The sequence below is a fragment of the Melanerpes formicivorus genome, unplaced genomic scaffold (genome assembly GCF_026170545.1).
Source record: "Melanerpes formicivorus ecotype bairdi unplaced genomic scaffold, bMelFor1.0.p_v2 SCAF_386, whole genome shotgun sequence".
Taxonomy (NCBI): Eukaryota; Metazoa; Chordata; class Aves; order Piciformes; family Picidae; genus Melanerpes; species Melanerpes formicivorus.
In genome coordinates this window covers 53,070-67,490 of record NW_027142738.1, presented here as the reverse complement: position 1 = coordinate 67,490, position 14,421 = coordinate 53,070, and the positions used below count along the sequence as shown (strand labels likewise).

The following is a 14,421-nucleotide window of genomic DNA, read 5'->3' as shown; positions in this document are numbered from 1 at the left end:
CTGAGGGAGGCTGAGCACCCCCAACGCCCCTGGACCTCCTCCAGCTCCCATCCTGCACACACATCCCCTCTGGCACCTCTGCTGCCCTGGGAGGAAGCTGGGCAGCTGCCGCCCCTGCTGACACAGAAGGGATTCCTCTGGCCAGGGGATGAGGGCAGGAGGTCTGCATCCTGCCCAGGGGGGTGCTGGCACCCCAGACCTGCCAAGGGCTCAGAGGCTCTGGCAGTTGGATGCCAGGCTGAGCTGGTGCAGGTGGAAACCTCCCACAGCCCTGCCAGGCGTCCCTGGCTGTGCCACGGAGCTGTCCTCCAGCCCAGGCCAGCTCCAGCCCTGCCTGGGGAGGTCTCAGCCCCACAGCAGAGCCTGGAGGAGAGCAGCCCCAGAGGGGAGCTGAAGGCTGGGGGGGGGCAAGGGGCTGGGGCTGGCATCTGCCCAGGGGTGCCCAGGGAGAGGGCAAGGGGCTGGGGCTGGCATCTGCCCAGTGGTGCCCAGGGAGGGGGCAAGGGGCTGGGGCTGGCATCTGCCCAGGGGTGCCCAGGGAGAGGCCAAGGAGCTGGGGTTGGCATCTGCCCAGGGGTGCCCAGGCAGAGGCCAAGGGGCTGGGGCTGGCATCTGCTCAGTGGTGCCCAGGCAGAGGCCAAGGGGCTGGGGCTGGCATCTGCCCAGGGGTGCCCAGGGAGAGGCCAAGGAGCTGGGGCTGGCATCTGCTCAGTGGTGCCCAGGGAGAGGCCAAGGAGCTGGGGTTGGCATCTGCTCAGTGGTGCCCAGGCAGAGGCCAAGGGGCTGGGGCTGGCATCTGCCCAGTGGTGCCCAGGGAGGGGGCAAGGGGCTGGGGCTGGCATCTGCCCAGGGGTGCCCAGGGAGAGGCCAAGGGGCTGGGGCTGGCATCTGCCCAGTGGTGCCCAGGGAGGGGGCAAGGGGCTGGGGCTGGCATCTGCTCAGTGGTGCCCAGAGAGAGGCCAAGGGGCTGGGGCTGGCATCTGCTCAGTGGTGCCCAGAGAGAGGCCAAGGGGCTGGGGCTGGCATCTGCCCAGTGGTGCCCAGGGAGAGGCCAAGGGGCTGGGGCTGGCATCTGCTCAGTGGTGCCCAGAGAGAGGCCAAGTGGCTGGGGCTGGCATCTGCCCTGTGGTGCCCAGGGAGAGGCCAAGGGGCTGGGGCTGGCATCTGCCCAGTGGTGCCCAGGGAGGGGGCAAGGGGCTGGGGCTGGCATCTGCTCAGTGGTGCCCAGGGGGAGGCCAAGGGGCTGGGGTTGGCATCTGCCCAGTGGTGCCCAGGGAGAGGGCAAGGGGCTGAGGCTGGCATCTGCCCAGGGGTGCCCAAGGAGAGGGCAAGGGGCGGGGGCTGGCATCTGCCCAGTGGTGCCCAGGGAGGGGGCAAGAGGCTGGGGCTGGCATCTGCCCAGTGGTGCCCAGGGAGGGGGCAAGGGGCTGAGGCTGGCATCTGCCCTGTGGTGCCCAGGGAGAGGCCAAGGGGCTGGGGCTGGCATCTGCCCAGGGGTGCCCAGGGAGAGGCCAAGGGGCTGGGGCTGGCATCTGCCCAGGGGTGCCCAGGCAGAGGCCAAGGGGCTGGGGCTGGCATCTGCCCAGGGGTGCCCAGGGAGAGGCCAAGGAGCTGGGGCTGGCATCTGCTCAGTGGTGCCCAGGCAGAGGCCAAGGGGCTGAGGCTGGCATCTGCCCAGTGGTGCCCAGGGAGGGGGCAAGGGGCTGGGGCTGGCATCTGCCCAGGGGTGCCCAGGGAGAGGCCAAGAGGCTGGGGCTGGCATCTGCCCAGGGGTGCCCAGGGAGAGGCCAAGGGGCTGGGGCTGGCATCTGCCCAGGGGTGCCCAGGGAGGGGGCAAGGGGCTGGGGCTGGCATCTGCCCAGTGGTGCCCAGGGCCAAGGGGCACAGAGTGGAGCCCAGGAGGGGAAGTTGCTTGGTGTGAGGCTGCCAGCTCTGGGCTCCCCACCACCAGCAGCTGCAGAGGGCCTGGGGGCTGCTGGGGAGGCTCCAGGGGGGGCTGGGAAGGTGCTGAGGGGACCTGGAGCAAAGGCTGAGAGCTGCCTGGGGCTGAGAGCCTGCAGGAGAGCAGCCCCAGAGGGGAGCTGAAGGCTGGGGGGGGGCAAGGGGCTGGGGTCTGCCCAGGGGTGCCCAGGGCCAAGGGGCACAGAGTGGAGCCCAGGAGGGGGAAAGTTGTTTGGGGGGAGGCTGCTGGAGGCCTGCAGCAGGCTGAGCCCAGAGAGGTTGTGGAGAGCTTCCAATCCCCCCCTGGGCACTGTGCCCCCCTGGGGGGAGCCCTGCTGGGGCAGGGGGGGGTGCAGGGGATGCCCTCCAGGGGGGTTCCCTTCCCACTCCTGTGGGCAGAGGTGGTGCCAGGGTGGCTCCAGCTGCTGCTGACTGCGGGGTTGCAGCTCCCTCCATAAATCCAACTGGTAAATCAATTAATTTTCCAGCTCTAATTGATGTATTGCAGTAATTACCTTTTATAACAAGGCAATTAAGGCCTATTAAAGATTATTAGCTAATTAAAGCTCCTCTCCACACACAGCCCAAGCCCCCACCCCCCCCTTGTGTGCACAGATTGGGGGGGGAGGGGGAGCTGGAAGCCCCCTTGCCTGGTGGGTCAGAAGGACTTGGGGTGGGGCGGAGGAGGTGATGGTAGGGATGGGTTGGGATGATGGAAGAGGAGCTCCAGGTCTCATCCCTGCCTCTAGCATGGGCATGAGGGTGGAAGTGCATTGGGTGAGGAGCTGGCTGGAGGGCTGAGCCCAGAGGGGGGTGGTGAATGGTGCCACGGCCAGCTGGCAGCCAGGCACCAGGGCTGTGCCCCAGGGAGCAGTGCTGGGCCCTGTGCTCAGTGACATCTTCATGGATGAGCTGGAGGAGGGCATTGAGTCCATCAGCAGTGAATGTGCAGATGACACCAAGCTGGGGGCAGGAGTTGGTCTGTTAGAGGGCAGGAGAGGCTCTGCAGAGGGCCCTGGGCAGGCTGGGCAGAGGGGCAGAGCCCCAGGGGCAGGAGGTTGAACACATCCCAGTGCCAGGAGCTGCACCTTGGCCACAGCAACCCCAGGCAGTGCCACAGGCTGGGGGCAGAGTGGCTGAGAGCAGCCAGGCAGAGAGGGACCTGGGGGGGGTGGTGGATGGTGGGAGCTCCTTGGTCTGGGGGTGGGATCTGTTGGCTTGGGGGGGATCTCTTGGTCTGGGGGTGGGATCTGTTGGCTTAGGAGGGATCTCTTGGTCTGGGGGGGTTCTCCTTGGCCTGGGTGTGGGATCTGTTGGCTTTGGGGGGATCTCTTTGGTCTGAGGTTGGGATCTCTTGGTCTGGGGGTGGGATCTGTTGGCTTCAGGGGGATCTCTTGGTTTGGGGGGGTGGGATCTCTTTGGTCTGGGGAGATCTCTGGGGTGGGATCTCCTTGGTCTGGGGGTGGGATCTGTTGGCTTGGGGGGGATCTCTTGGTCTGGGGGAGATCTTCTTGGTCTGGGGGTGGGATCTGTTGGCATCAGGGGGATCTCTTGGTTTGGGGGTGGGATCTGTTGGTTTGGGGGTGGGACCTCTTTGGTCTGGGGTTGGGGGTGGGGGATGGAGAGGGTCTGAGGAGGGGGATGGAGAGGGGGTGGGGAGGGCATGAGGAGGGGGGGGGGAGGGTCCTTGCAGCACCAGCAGCTGCCCCCCGCCCCGAGCCGAGGCTGCCAGGCAGGGTCTGCAGTGTGGGGAGAGGGCTCCGAGAGTTCCCTCCCGCAGAGGTTTGGGGGCAGGGGGGAGGAGGGCACGGGGAGGGGCAGAGCCCAAGGGCAGGAGGTTGAACACATCCAAGTGCCAGGAGCTGCACCTTGACCACAGCAACCCCAGGCAGTGCTACAGGCTGGGGGCAGAGTGGCTGAGAGCAGCCAGGCAGAGAGGGACCTGGGGGTGCTGGTGGATGGGAGGCTGAACATGAGCCAGCAGTGTGCCCAGGCAGCCAAGAGCAGCCTGGCCTGCAGCAGGCAGAGTGTGGCCAGCAGGAGCAGGGAGCTCATCCTGCCCTGTGCTCAGCACTGCTGAGGCCACACCTGGAGTCCTGTGTCCAGTTCTGGGCTCCTCAGATTAGGAAGGAGGTTGAGCTGCTGGAAGGTGTCCAGAGAAGGGCAACAGAGCTGGGGAGGGGTCTGGGGCACAGGACTGGGGAGGGGGCTGGGGCACAGGGCTGGGGAGGGGTCTGGGGCACAGCCCTGGGAGGAGAGGCTGAGGGAGCTGGGGCTGCTTAGCCTGCAGAAGAGGAGGCTCAGGGGAGACCTCATTGCTCTCTGCAACTCCCTGCAGGGAGGTTGCAGCCAGGCAGAGGTTGGTCTCTTCTCCCAGGCAGCCAGCCCCAGAACAAGAGGACACAGTCTCAAGCTGTGCCAGGGGAGGTTCAGGCTGGATGTTAGGAAGAAGTTCTACCCAGAGAGAGAGATTGGCCCTGGGGATGTGCTGCCTGGGGAGGTGGTGGAGTCCCCATCCCTGGAGGTGTTCAGGAGGAGACTTGGTGGGGTGCTGGGTGCCAGGGGGGCGTTGTTCAGGTGGGGTTGGATTGGTTGATGGGTTGGATGTGATGATCTCAAAGGTCTCTCCCAACCTGGTTTTTGTGATCATTATTATCCTAAAGTGGCTGATGGCAAAGCCCAAGGGGTGGGGGAGGGAGGGAGGTGACTCCAGTTGGTGCTGCTCAGAGCTGGGGACGCTTCAGTCCTAGGGTGAGGACATGGAAGCCCTCCCCAAGTCACTCTGCAGGTGACAGCAAGCTGGCCAGGGGCTGCTGGAAGGTCAGAAGCTCTCCAGAGGGGTTAGTTGTTTAGGTGGGGTTGGATTGGTTGGTGGGTTGGATGTGATGATCTTGAAGGTCTCTTCCAACCTGGTCTGGTCTGGTCTGGTCTAGTCCAGTCCAGTCCATTCCATTCTTCATAGTTTCAGGGTTGGAAGGGACCACAAAGATCATCCAGTTCCAACCCCCCTGCCATGGGCAGGGACACCCCACACTAGGTCAGGCTGCCCAGAGCCTCATCCAGCCTGGGCTTAAACACCTCCAGGGATGGGGCCTCGACCACCTCCCTGGCCAACCCATCCCAGGGCTTCACCACTCTCATGGGGAAGAACTTCCTCCTCCCTCCAGCCTGAATCTCCCCACCTCCAGCTTCATTCCATCCCCCCCAGTCCTATCACTGCCTGAGATCCTGAGCAGTCCCTCCCCAGCCCTCCTGCAGCCCCCTGCAGAGCCTGGAAGGCCACAATTAGGTCACCTCGGAGCCTTCCCAATGCTGGCAGCAGAGGAAGCAGCAGAGCTCTCCTCTCCCAGGGAGCAAGGGCCAGGAGAAGAGGAAATGGCCTCAGGTGGCAGCAGGGGAGGCTGAGGCTGGACAGCAGGAGAGACTTCTCCCCTGGAAGGGTTCTCAGACCCTGCCCCAAGCTGCCCAGGCAGGGCAGGGTGGCTGAACCCCCACCCTCAGAGCTGTGGTGCTGAGGGCCATGGCTGAGCCCCAGCCTTGCTTAGGCTGAGAGAATGAATGGTTGGGGTGGAGGAGCTGGAAAGAGCTTTCCCAACCCCAAAGCCTTCTGAGGCTCCCTGCGAGGAAGGGGAACTGCTGGGGGCAGCCAAGCTGGGGAGCAGACTGGGAAGGAAGGGGGGTGGGGGTGGGGGGGGGGAAAGGTTGGGACCATCTCCCAGGCTGGTTGGGGCTGTGGAGCTAACAGCCTGTGCCTGGCTGGCCAAGAAGAAAGGGTTGGGAAAGGAAAATCCCTGCTTGGAATTGGGGTGTGTCTGGTTTGGAAAGGAAGGAGCTGGAGACGCAGCCCCCGGGGGCTGGGGCCAGGAGCGAGGGGGAACACAGAGGTTGGGGACAGCACTTGAAGAGGTGCTGGGACAAAAGGGGGGGTGGCTCAGTCCTGCCTGGCTTCTGACCACCCCCATCTCCCCAGAGTCCCCCCCCAAAAAGAGCTGGAAAGCCTTTTTGCCAAGCAGGCTCTGCCCAGCCTTGATGCCACATCCCACCCCCCTCCCCCTACTCCTTGTGTCCCTCAGCTTGGGGGTGCCCCTGACCCCCACACAGAGCAGCTTGGCCACTGCCCAGGGAAGTTTGCAGCGTGGCATTTGCAGGCCACAAACGTTTGCAGGCTGCTGTGCAGGGCCAGGGAGGTTTGGAGGCTGGAAGAGGGGGGATTGAGATTCCAGGGACGTGACTGCTCTCAGCCCTCTGAGTCATGCCAAGGATCTGCAGCCCACGGTCCTGAGCCTCTCCTGCAGCCCCACAGAGCCTCCACCCCATTGTCATCCCCCTCCTCCCCCCCAAGCCTGGACCCCTTCTGCTGCTGCTGCAGCCTCTGGAAACCACAGGAATCCCTTTCTGGGGCTTGAAGCATCCATCCCACCCCCCTTGTGCCCCCAGCCTGCGCTGTGCCACGGTGGGGAGGGGAAGGGAGGTGAGGAGCAGAGCCCAGGGCAGCCTCCCAGCTGCCTTCTGCTGCAGCCCAGCTCGTCTGGTTTCAATCAGAGAGCAGAGTCCTAGAGCCACAGCTTGGCTTGGCTTGGCTTGGAAAAGATCTCTCAGCTCCTCCACTCCAAGCATGCTCCAGCCCCTACCAAGGCTGGGGCTCAGTTGTGGCCCTCAGCACCACAGCTCTGCAAACCCCCTCCAGGGGTGGGGACTCAGCCTCCCTCTCTCCCTTGGGCAGCCTGGGCCAGGGTCTGAGAACCCTTCCCAGTGGAGAAGTTTCTTCTGCTGTCCAACCTCAGCCTCTCCTGGGACAAACCTGAGGCCCTTTCCTCTTGTCCTGTCCCTTGGTCCTTGACAGAAGAGCCCAACCCCCACCTGGCTCCAGCCTTCTTCCAGGGACCTGTAGAGAGCCAGAAGGTCTCTCCTCAGCCTCCTCCTCTCCAAGCTGAACAACCTGGGGAGACCTTGAGACCTCCCAGGGCTGAGCAGAAAGCTGGGGACAGAGTTTGGAGCAGGGCCTGCGGTGGCAGGACAAGGGGGGAGATGGTTTGGAAGCACAAGAGAGAGATGGAGAGTGGAGAGGAGGAGCAATTGGTGCTGCTGAGCCTGGCCCAGGCTGCCCAGAGGGGGTGGGAGGTGCCCCCAGGGCTGGCACCAGCTCAGCTCAGCTTGGTTTGGGGCTCTGCTTGGGGCTGTCCCTGCTGGCTGCAGGGAGGAGCTCTGAAGGTCTCTTCCCACCCATCCTAGTCTGGAATTCCACACATCCATGAACCAGGCTCTGACCCTCCCCAGGTTCTCTTCCCTCCCTGCCACCAACCCCACCAAGGACAACTGCAGGCAGACCTCCAGCCTGCAGACCCCCCCCTGCAGTCCCCCCTGCTGCCTCCAGCCCAGGACAAGCCCCAGGCTCACCCCCCAGGACAGGGCACATGGCATTGAGTGCCAGGGTTGCCACATGGGGACCAGAAGCAGCCCAGGGCTCGCTGGGACTGGCAGGACAGTGCCAGGAGGTGCCAGTGACCCTTAGCTGTGATTCCAGCTGTTGCCCAACCTGCTCCCTCCTTGGCTTCCCACGCCAGGGCTGCCCTCATCCCACGGGATCACCATGGCCAAGCTCATGACAGCTCCAGGAGGCAAAGGGCACCGAGCTGCTGCCTTCCTTGCTCCCTTCTCTGCTGCCTTCCTTACTCCCTTCCCTGCTGCCTTCCCTACTCCCTTCCCTGCTGCCTTCCCTGCTGCCTTCCCTTCTCCCTTCCCTGCTGCCTTCTCTGCTGCCTTCCCTGCTCCCCTGCTCCCTTCTCTGCTGCCTTCCCTGCTCCCTTCCTTGCTCCATTCCCTGCTGCCTTCACTGCTCCCTTCCCTGCTCCCCTTCTCTGCTGCCTTCCCTGCTCCCTTCCTTGCTCCATTCCCTGCTGCCTTCCCTGCTCCCCTCCCTGCTGCCTTCCTTGCTCCCTTCCCTGCTCCCTTCTTTGCTCCCCTGCTCCCTTCCCTGCTGCCTTCCCTTCTCCCTTCCTTGCTCCCTTCTCTGCTGTCTTCCCTGCTCCTTTCCCTGCTCCCCTGCTCCCTTCCCCTCTCCCTTCCCTGCTCCCTTCTTTGCTCCCCTGCTCCCTTCTCTGCTGCCTTCCCTGCTCCCTTCCTTGGTCCCTTCCCTGCTCCCTTCCCTGCTCCCCTGCTCCCTTCCCCGCTCCCTTGCTCCCTTCCCCGCTCCCTTGCTCCCTTCCCCGCTCCCTTGCTCCCTTCCCCTCTCCCTTCCCTGCTCCCTTCCTTGCTCCATTCCCTGCTGCCTCCCCTGCTCCCTTCCCCTTTCCCTTCTCTGCTCCCTTCTCTGCTGCCTTCCCTGCTCCCCTTCCCTGCTCCCTTCCCCCTCCCTTCCCTTCTCCCCTTTTCCCTTCTGCCTTCCTTTCTCCCTTCCCTGCTCCCCTTCCCCTCTCCCTTCCCCTTTCCCTTCCCCTCTCCCTTCCCTGCTCTCTTCCCCTCTCCCTTCCCCTCTCCCTTCCCCTCTCCCTTCCCTGCTCCCTTCCCCCTCTCCCTTCCCCTCTCCCTTCCCCCTCTCCCTTCCCTGCTCCCTTCCCCTTTCCCTTCCCTGCTCCCCTGCTCCGTTCCCTGCTCCCCTTCCTTGCTCCATTCCCTGCTGCCTCCCTTTCTCCCTTCCCTGCACCCTTCCCTTCTCTCTCCCTTCCCTGCTCCCATCCCTGCTCCCATCCCTCCTTTCTCCTTCCCTGCTCCCTTCCCCTTTCCCTTCCCTGCTCCCTTCCCCTTTCCCTTCCCCTCTCCCTTCCCTTCTCCCATCCCTGCTCCATTTCCCTCTCCCTTCCCTGCTCCCCTGCTCCGTTCCCTGCTCCCTTCCCGTCTCCCTTCCCTGCTCCGTTCCCTGCTCCCTTCCTTGCTCCATTCCCTGCTGTCTCCCCTGCTGCCTCCCTTTCTCCCTTCCCTGCACCCTTCCCTTCTCTCTCCCTTCCCTGCTCCCATCCCTGCTCCCATCCCTGCTCCCATCCCTGCTCCCATGCCTGCTCCCATCCCTCCTTTCTCCTTTCCCTGCTCCCTCCCCGGCTGCCTTCGCCTCCTCTCCCCGGGGTCACTTTTTGAACGCAAACACAGCCGGGAGCGGAAGGCTGCCGCCGGTCCCACACTGCCCTGCGGCTTGGCCGCCGCCGCCACCGACCCCGCCCGCGGCTGCGCCCTGTGCCCCGCGGGGGGCCACCGGGGGGCACCGAGCCCCAGCCCAGGCCCGCGGCGTGTGGCGGTGCCAGCGCCACCCTCGCCTGTGGCTCCTGAATGCACTGCCCAGGCCCCGGGGGGGGCTGTGGGTTGGCACTTCCCTTGGTGAGGTGCCACACTGTGACACCCCCCCCCCGCCTCGGGGAAGTGACATTGTGCCACCACCACCCCCCCTTGGCGAGGTGCCACCCCTGGCACCCCTCTTAGTGAGGTGCCACCCTGGCACCCCTCTTAGTGAGATGCCACCCTGGCACCCCTCTTAGGTGCCACACTGGCACCCCTCTTAGTGAGATGCCACCCTGGCACCCCTCTTAGGTACCACACTGGCACCCCTCTTAGTGAGATGCCACTCTGTAACCCCTCTTAGGTTCCACCCCCTCTTAGTGAGGTCCCAGTCTGTCACCCCCCCTTAGTGAGGTGCCACCCTGTCATCCCTCCTAGGTGCCCACCCCTGGCACCCCTCTTAGTGAGATGCCACCCTGTCACCCCTCTTAGGTGCCACACTGGCACCCCTCCTAGGTGCCACCCTAGCACCCCTCCTAGGTGCCACCCTGGCACCCCCTCTTAGGTTCCACCCCTCTTAGTGAGGTCCCAGTCTGTCACCCCCCCTTAGAGAGGTGCCACCCTGTCACCCCTCCTAGGTGCCACCCTGGCATTCCTCTTAGTGAGATGCCACCCTGGCACCCCTCTTAGGTACCACCCTGGCACCCCTCTTAGTGAGGTTCCACCCTAGCACCCCTCCTAGGTGCCACCCTGTCACCCCTCTTAGTGAGATGCCACCCTGGCACCCCTCCTAGGTGCCACCCTGGCACCCCTCTTAGTGAGATGCCACCCTGGCACCCCTCTTAGGTGCCACCCTGTCACCCCCCCCTTGGAGAGGTGCCACGTTGTAGAGTCCCCACCCCCCGCAGCACCTCCCCGGGGCAGGGGACCTGGAGGGGGCGGGGGGGGGGGGGGAGGCAAAGCAGCCCAGGAGCAGGAGGGAGGCAAAGGAGAATCCAGACACAAGGGAGGGCAAGGATTGAAGAGGGGGGGGGGGGGGGGGGGGATAGGAAGTGGGGGGGGTGGGTAGCAGAGTGTTGGCACCCCCCAGGCAGGACTACCAGCCAGGTGGGTGCCAGCATGGTCACCCCCCTCCCTGGCTGCCTTAGGGTGCAGAGAGAGACCCTCAGCAAGCAAGCAGGAGGAGGAGGAAGGGGCTGGCACCCAACCTGGGGGTACTCAGCCTCCCTTCCCTCCCCCCCCCGGCCCCCCACCCCCATCCCATCCTCCATAACCAGCGGTGCCCCCTCCCAGCCCTGCCACCGTGCCAGGGCCGATGCCCCCAGCCTTGGGCCGTTGCTTTTTGAACGCTGGAGGCTGGACCTCTGCCAGGGTCTCCCTCTTCCTCCCCTCCCTCTCCTTCCCCCCCCGGGGCCGCTACCGTGCGGTGAGTCAGGGCTGCCGGTGGTGAATCAGCGGCACAGGCACACGCGTGGGGCCGGCGGGGGGGGGTGAGGGGAACCCCCCCTTGTTTGTTGCTCTGGTTGCTGCGTGAGTCATTCCCAGCCTGCCCAGAGCTCACAATTAACTGGGAAGAGAGTGGAGCCGGCTGGAGGCAGCGGCAGGAGAGCTGGGCAAGCCCCGGGCCCGGGAATGCCACATGGAGGGGGGTGGAGAGGGGGGGTAGAGTGGGGTATGGGGAGTGGGCAACGCTGCCCGGGGCTGCCAGCAGTGTGCCCAGGAGCGTGGGGCACCTTTGGTGTCCCAGCTGGCTTCACCCAATTGATTGCACCAGGAGGGAGAGATGTGCTGCCCCTCCCACCCCCCTCCAACCACTCCCCACTCCCCACACACCCCCCGTGGCCACCACCCACTAAGGTCCTGCCTCAGCCTCTCGTTCCTGGGGTGCCAAGGTGGTGGCTTCTGCCATTCACTTTGCCAGGCTTGGAGCCCAGCAGCTTCCAGCTGAGCAGGAGGGAGAAAGCTGTTTGGGGAGAGGCTGCTGGGGGCCTGGAGCAGGCTGAGCCCAGAGAGGTTGTGGAGAGCTTGCAGCCAGGCAAGAGCAAGAGGCTGGGGGGCAAGAGGCTGGGGGGGGGCAAGAGGCTGGGGCTGGCATCTGCTCAAGGGGCACAGAGTGGAGGCCAGGAAGCAGAAAGCTGTTTGGTGAGAGGCTGCTGGGGGCCTGGAGCAGGCTGAGCCCAGAGAGGGCTGCAGAGAGCTTGCAGCCAGGCAGGAGCAAGAGGCTGGGGGGGCAAGAGGCTGGGGCTGGCATCTGCTCAAGGGGCACAGAGTGGAGCTCAGGAGGCAGAAAGCTCTTTGGGGAGAGGCTGCTGGGGGCCTGGAGCAGGCTGAGCCCAGAGAGGTTGTGGAGAGCTTGCAGCCAGGCAAGAGCAAGAGGCTGGGGGGGCAAGAGGCTGGAGGGCAAGAGGCTGGGGGGGGCAAGAGGCTGGGGGGGCAAGAGGCTGGGGCTGGCATCTGCTCAAGGGGCACAGAGTGGAGCCCAGGAGGGAGAAAGCTGTTTGGGGAGAGGCTGCTGGGGGCCTGGAGCAGGCTGAGCCCAGAGAGGGCTGTGGAGAGCTTGCAGCCAGGCAAGAGCAAGAGGCTGGGGCTGGCATCTGCTCAAGGGGCACAGAGTGGAGCCCAGGAGGCAGAAAGCTGTTTGGGGAGAGGCTGCTGGGGGCCTGGAGCAGGCTGAGCCCAGAGAGGGCTGTGGAGAGCTTGCAGCCAGGCAGGAGCAAGAGGCTGGGGGGACAAGAGGCTGGGGCTGGCATCTGCTCAAGGGGCACAGAGTGGAGGCCAGGCAGCTGAAAGCTCTTTGGGGGAGAGGCTGCTGGGGGCCTGGAGCAGGCTGCCCAGAGAGGTTGTGGAGAGCTTGCAGCCTGGCAAGAGCAAGAGGCTGGGGCTGGCATCTGCTCAAGGGGCACAGAGTGGAGCCCAGGCAGCTGAAAGCTGTTTGGTGAGAGGCTGCTGGGGGGCCTGGAGCAGGCTGCCCAGAGAGGTTGGTGGAGTCTCCTTGCCTGGAGGGCTTTCCAAACCCACCTGGATGTGTCCCTGTGTCCCCTGCCCTGCCTGGTCCTGCCGGAGCATGGGCAGCAGCGGGGGGGAGGGTTGCAGGAGATGCTCTCCAGAGCTCCCTTCCCACCCCCTACCACTCCATAACCCATTCCCAGTTGTCCCAGCCCCGTGCAGGTGTGGGGGGTGGGGGTGGTTTTGTGCTGCAAAGCATGGGGGGGGGAACAAAGTCCAAAGAGAGGACAACCTCCCCCTTGGCAGCATTGGTGGTTCCAGGAAGCTTGTGGCAGAGCTGGCAGTGCCACAGGGCTGAGTGCCAGCAGGGCTTGGGGGGCAGGCAGGACACCCAGCTCCCAGCTGGGAGGGCAGGGAATCACTTCCTGCAGGGAACTGGAGGGACTGGCTGGGTGCTGGTGGAACTGGGAATGGCTGGGTCTGGGAGGCTGGGAGAATGGGAAGCAGCTGGCACAGGGGGCTGGGGAGGAGTGGGGGAGGATTGGGGGAGGAACTGGACTGGGCTGGTGCAGGGAACTGGGCACGGCTGGGATGGGACAGCGGGGGGGGGGAGGAGGATTAAAGTGGACACGGCTGGGACTGGGAAGAGCTGGGAAGTGGGGAACTGGGGAGGGGGGGGAGTCCCCTGGAGCCCCAGGGCTGTGTTGTCCCCGAGGGATCCAAGCAACAGCGTCTGGAGTGACCTGGAGCTTTGGGTGCCTGGAGCCCAGCGCTGGGGACCCGGCAGGATCCTGCACTTGGTGTGTGCCAGGGGTCCCCCCCCCCAGCACCCCTGGGAGGTGCCACCTGCCCTGTCCCCCGGGGGCATCGGTGCCTGGCTGTGTCCTGTTGCTGCTGCAGCCCCTCTGAGGGTTCACTTTGCACCTCGGGGTGCCCCTGAGCTGGGCGGCCTCGGCTGTCAGTGAAAAAGGGGGGGCCGTGAGTAAGTCTGCCAGGGGATGTGGTGGGGGCCCCATCCCGGGAGACTTCCAGGCTCAGCCTGGATGTGGCCCTCGGGCAGCCTGCTCTGGTCGGAGCTGTCCCTGCTGCCTCTGCAGGACAAGATGACCTTTTAGGGGGGGGTGGGGGAGGGCACCCCCTTCCAACCGGCTGCAATCCCATAGGTTGCGATGCTCCCCCTCTCCCCCCAGGACCTGCCCACCGAGTGTCTCCCCCCCTATTTTTTTGCCCCCAGGGATGCTTTTCCAGCCTTTTCCCCAAGGAAAAGCCTGAGCCTGATGCAAGTCTGCTGGCCCCACCTAGGCTCGGCCTAAACTCCTCCTCCTCTTCCTCCTCCTCCTCGCAGCTCCTCCTCCCCGCGCAGAGCCCGGCTGGGGATATAAGCAACTCCCTCAGGCACCCGCGGAGAGCCGAGACAGCTGGGTGGGTGGCGTGGCGTGGGGGCCAGCGAGCCGTGACCTGTGCCGTGTCCTTCGTCTCCGACGCCGGCCCCGATGGGCGACGACGCCTTCGCAGAAGAGGAGCACCCGCAGCGGGGCTTCGGGGGACCCCCCTTGTCCCCCGACCCGCATCACTCGCCTGCAGGAGAAGGAGGACCTGCAGGAGCTGAACGACCGCTTGGCCGTTTACATCGACAAGGTTCGGTCGCTGGAGCTGGAGAACGCGGGGGCTGCGGCTCCGCATCACCGAGTCGGAGGAGGTGGTGAGCCGGGAGGTGTCCGGCATCAAGGCTGCCTACGAGTCGGAGCTGGCCGATGCCCGCAAGACCTTGGATTCGGTGGCCAAGGAGAGGGCTCGGCTGCAGCTGGAGCTCAGCAAAGTCCGGGAGGAGCACAAGGAGCTGAAAGCTCGGTGAGTGTCCCTCGGGAGGGTCTGCGTCTGGGGTCGGGGGGGGGGGGGGGAGGGGCAGGGGAATGGACTCGTCGGTGGGACTGTCGCTGTCGTCGGTGGGACTGTCGCTGTCGTCGGTGGGACTGTCGCTGTCGTCACGCTTGGCAGGGAGCCGGCCAGGAGGAAAAGGAGACCCGGAGGAGGCAGGGAGAAGAGGGAAACCCGTGACAGGCGCAGGAGAGTGCAGGGCAAGGACTGAGAGAGAGAGGGGAGGGAGGGAGGCAAGAAAAGTATCCCTGTGGCTGCCCGGCTTCCGTGGGGCGTTTTTTCGGCTCGGGCTGGCCTTGGAGGGGCGTTGGGGAGCTGGCAAAGCTGGGGGGGGGGGGTAGGGGGGGGTGTTGGGAGTTGAGGGGCCGCTCCCCGGGCAGGGTCTGCGGGGCGCTGGCCGCTCCTCTGCCTTCGTCATCCCGGAGCTATTCCGGCAGGCGCGGAGCGGGA

At 65.3% G+C, this 14,421-nt stretch overlaps 1 protein-coding gene across 1 annotated transcript in view; it reads left to right on the top strand.

Annotated features, from left to right (window-relative positions):
- The window catches only part of LOC137459652 (uncharacterized), a 35,866-nt gene extending 21,715 nt beyond the window's left edge, over nt 1-14,151 (top strand). The window contains exon 2 of the mRNA XM_068170445.1: nt 13,439-14,151. Coding sequence (XP_068026546.1) covers nt 13,439-14,151 — 713 coding nt within the window. The remainder of the gene's footprint in view (nt 1-13,438) is intronic.
- Nucleotides 14,152-14,421: the final 270 nt, after the last annotated feature.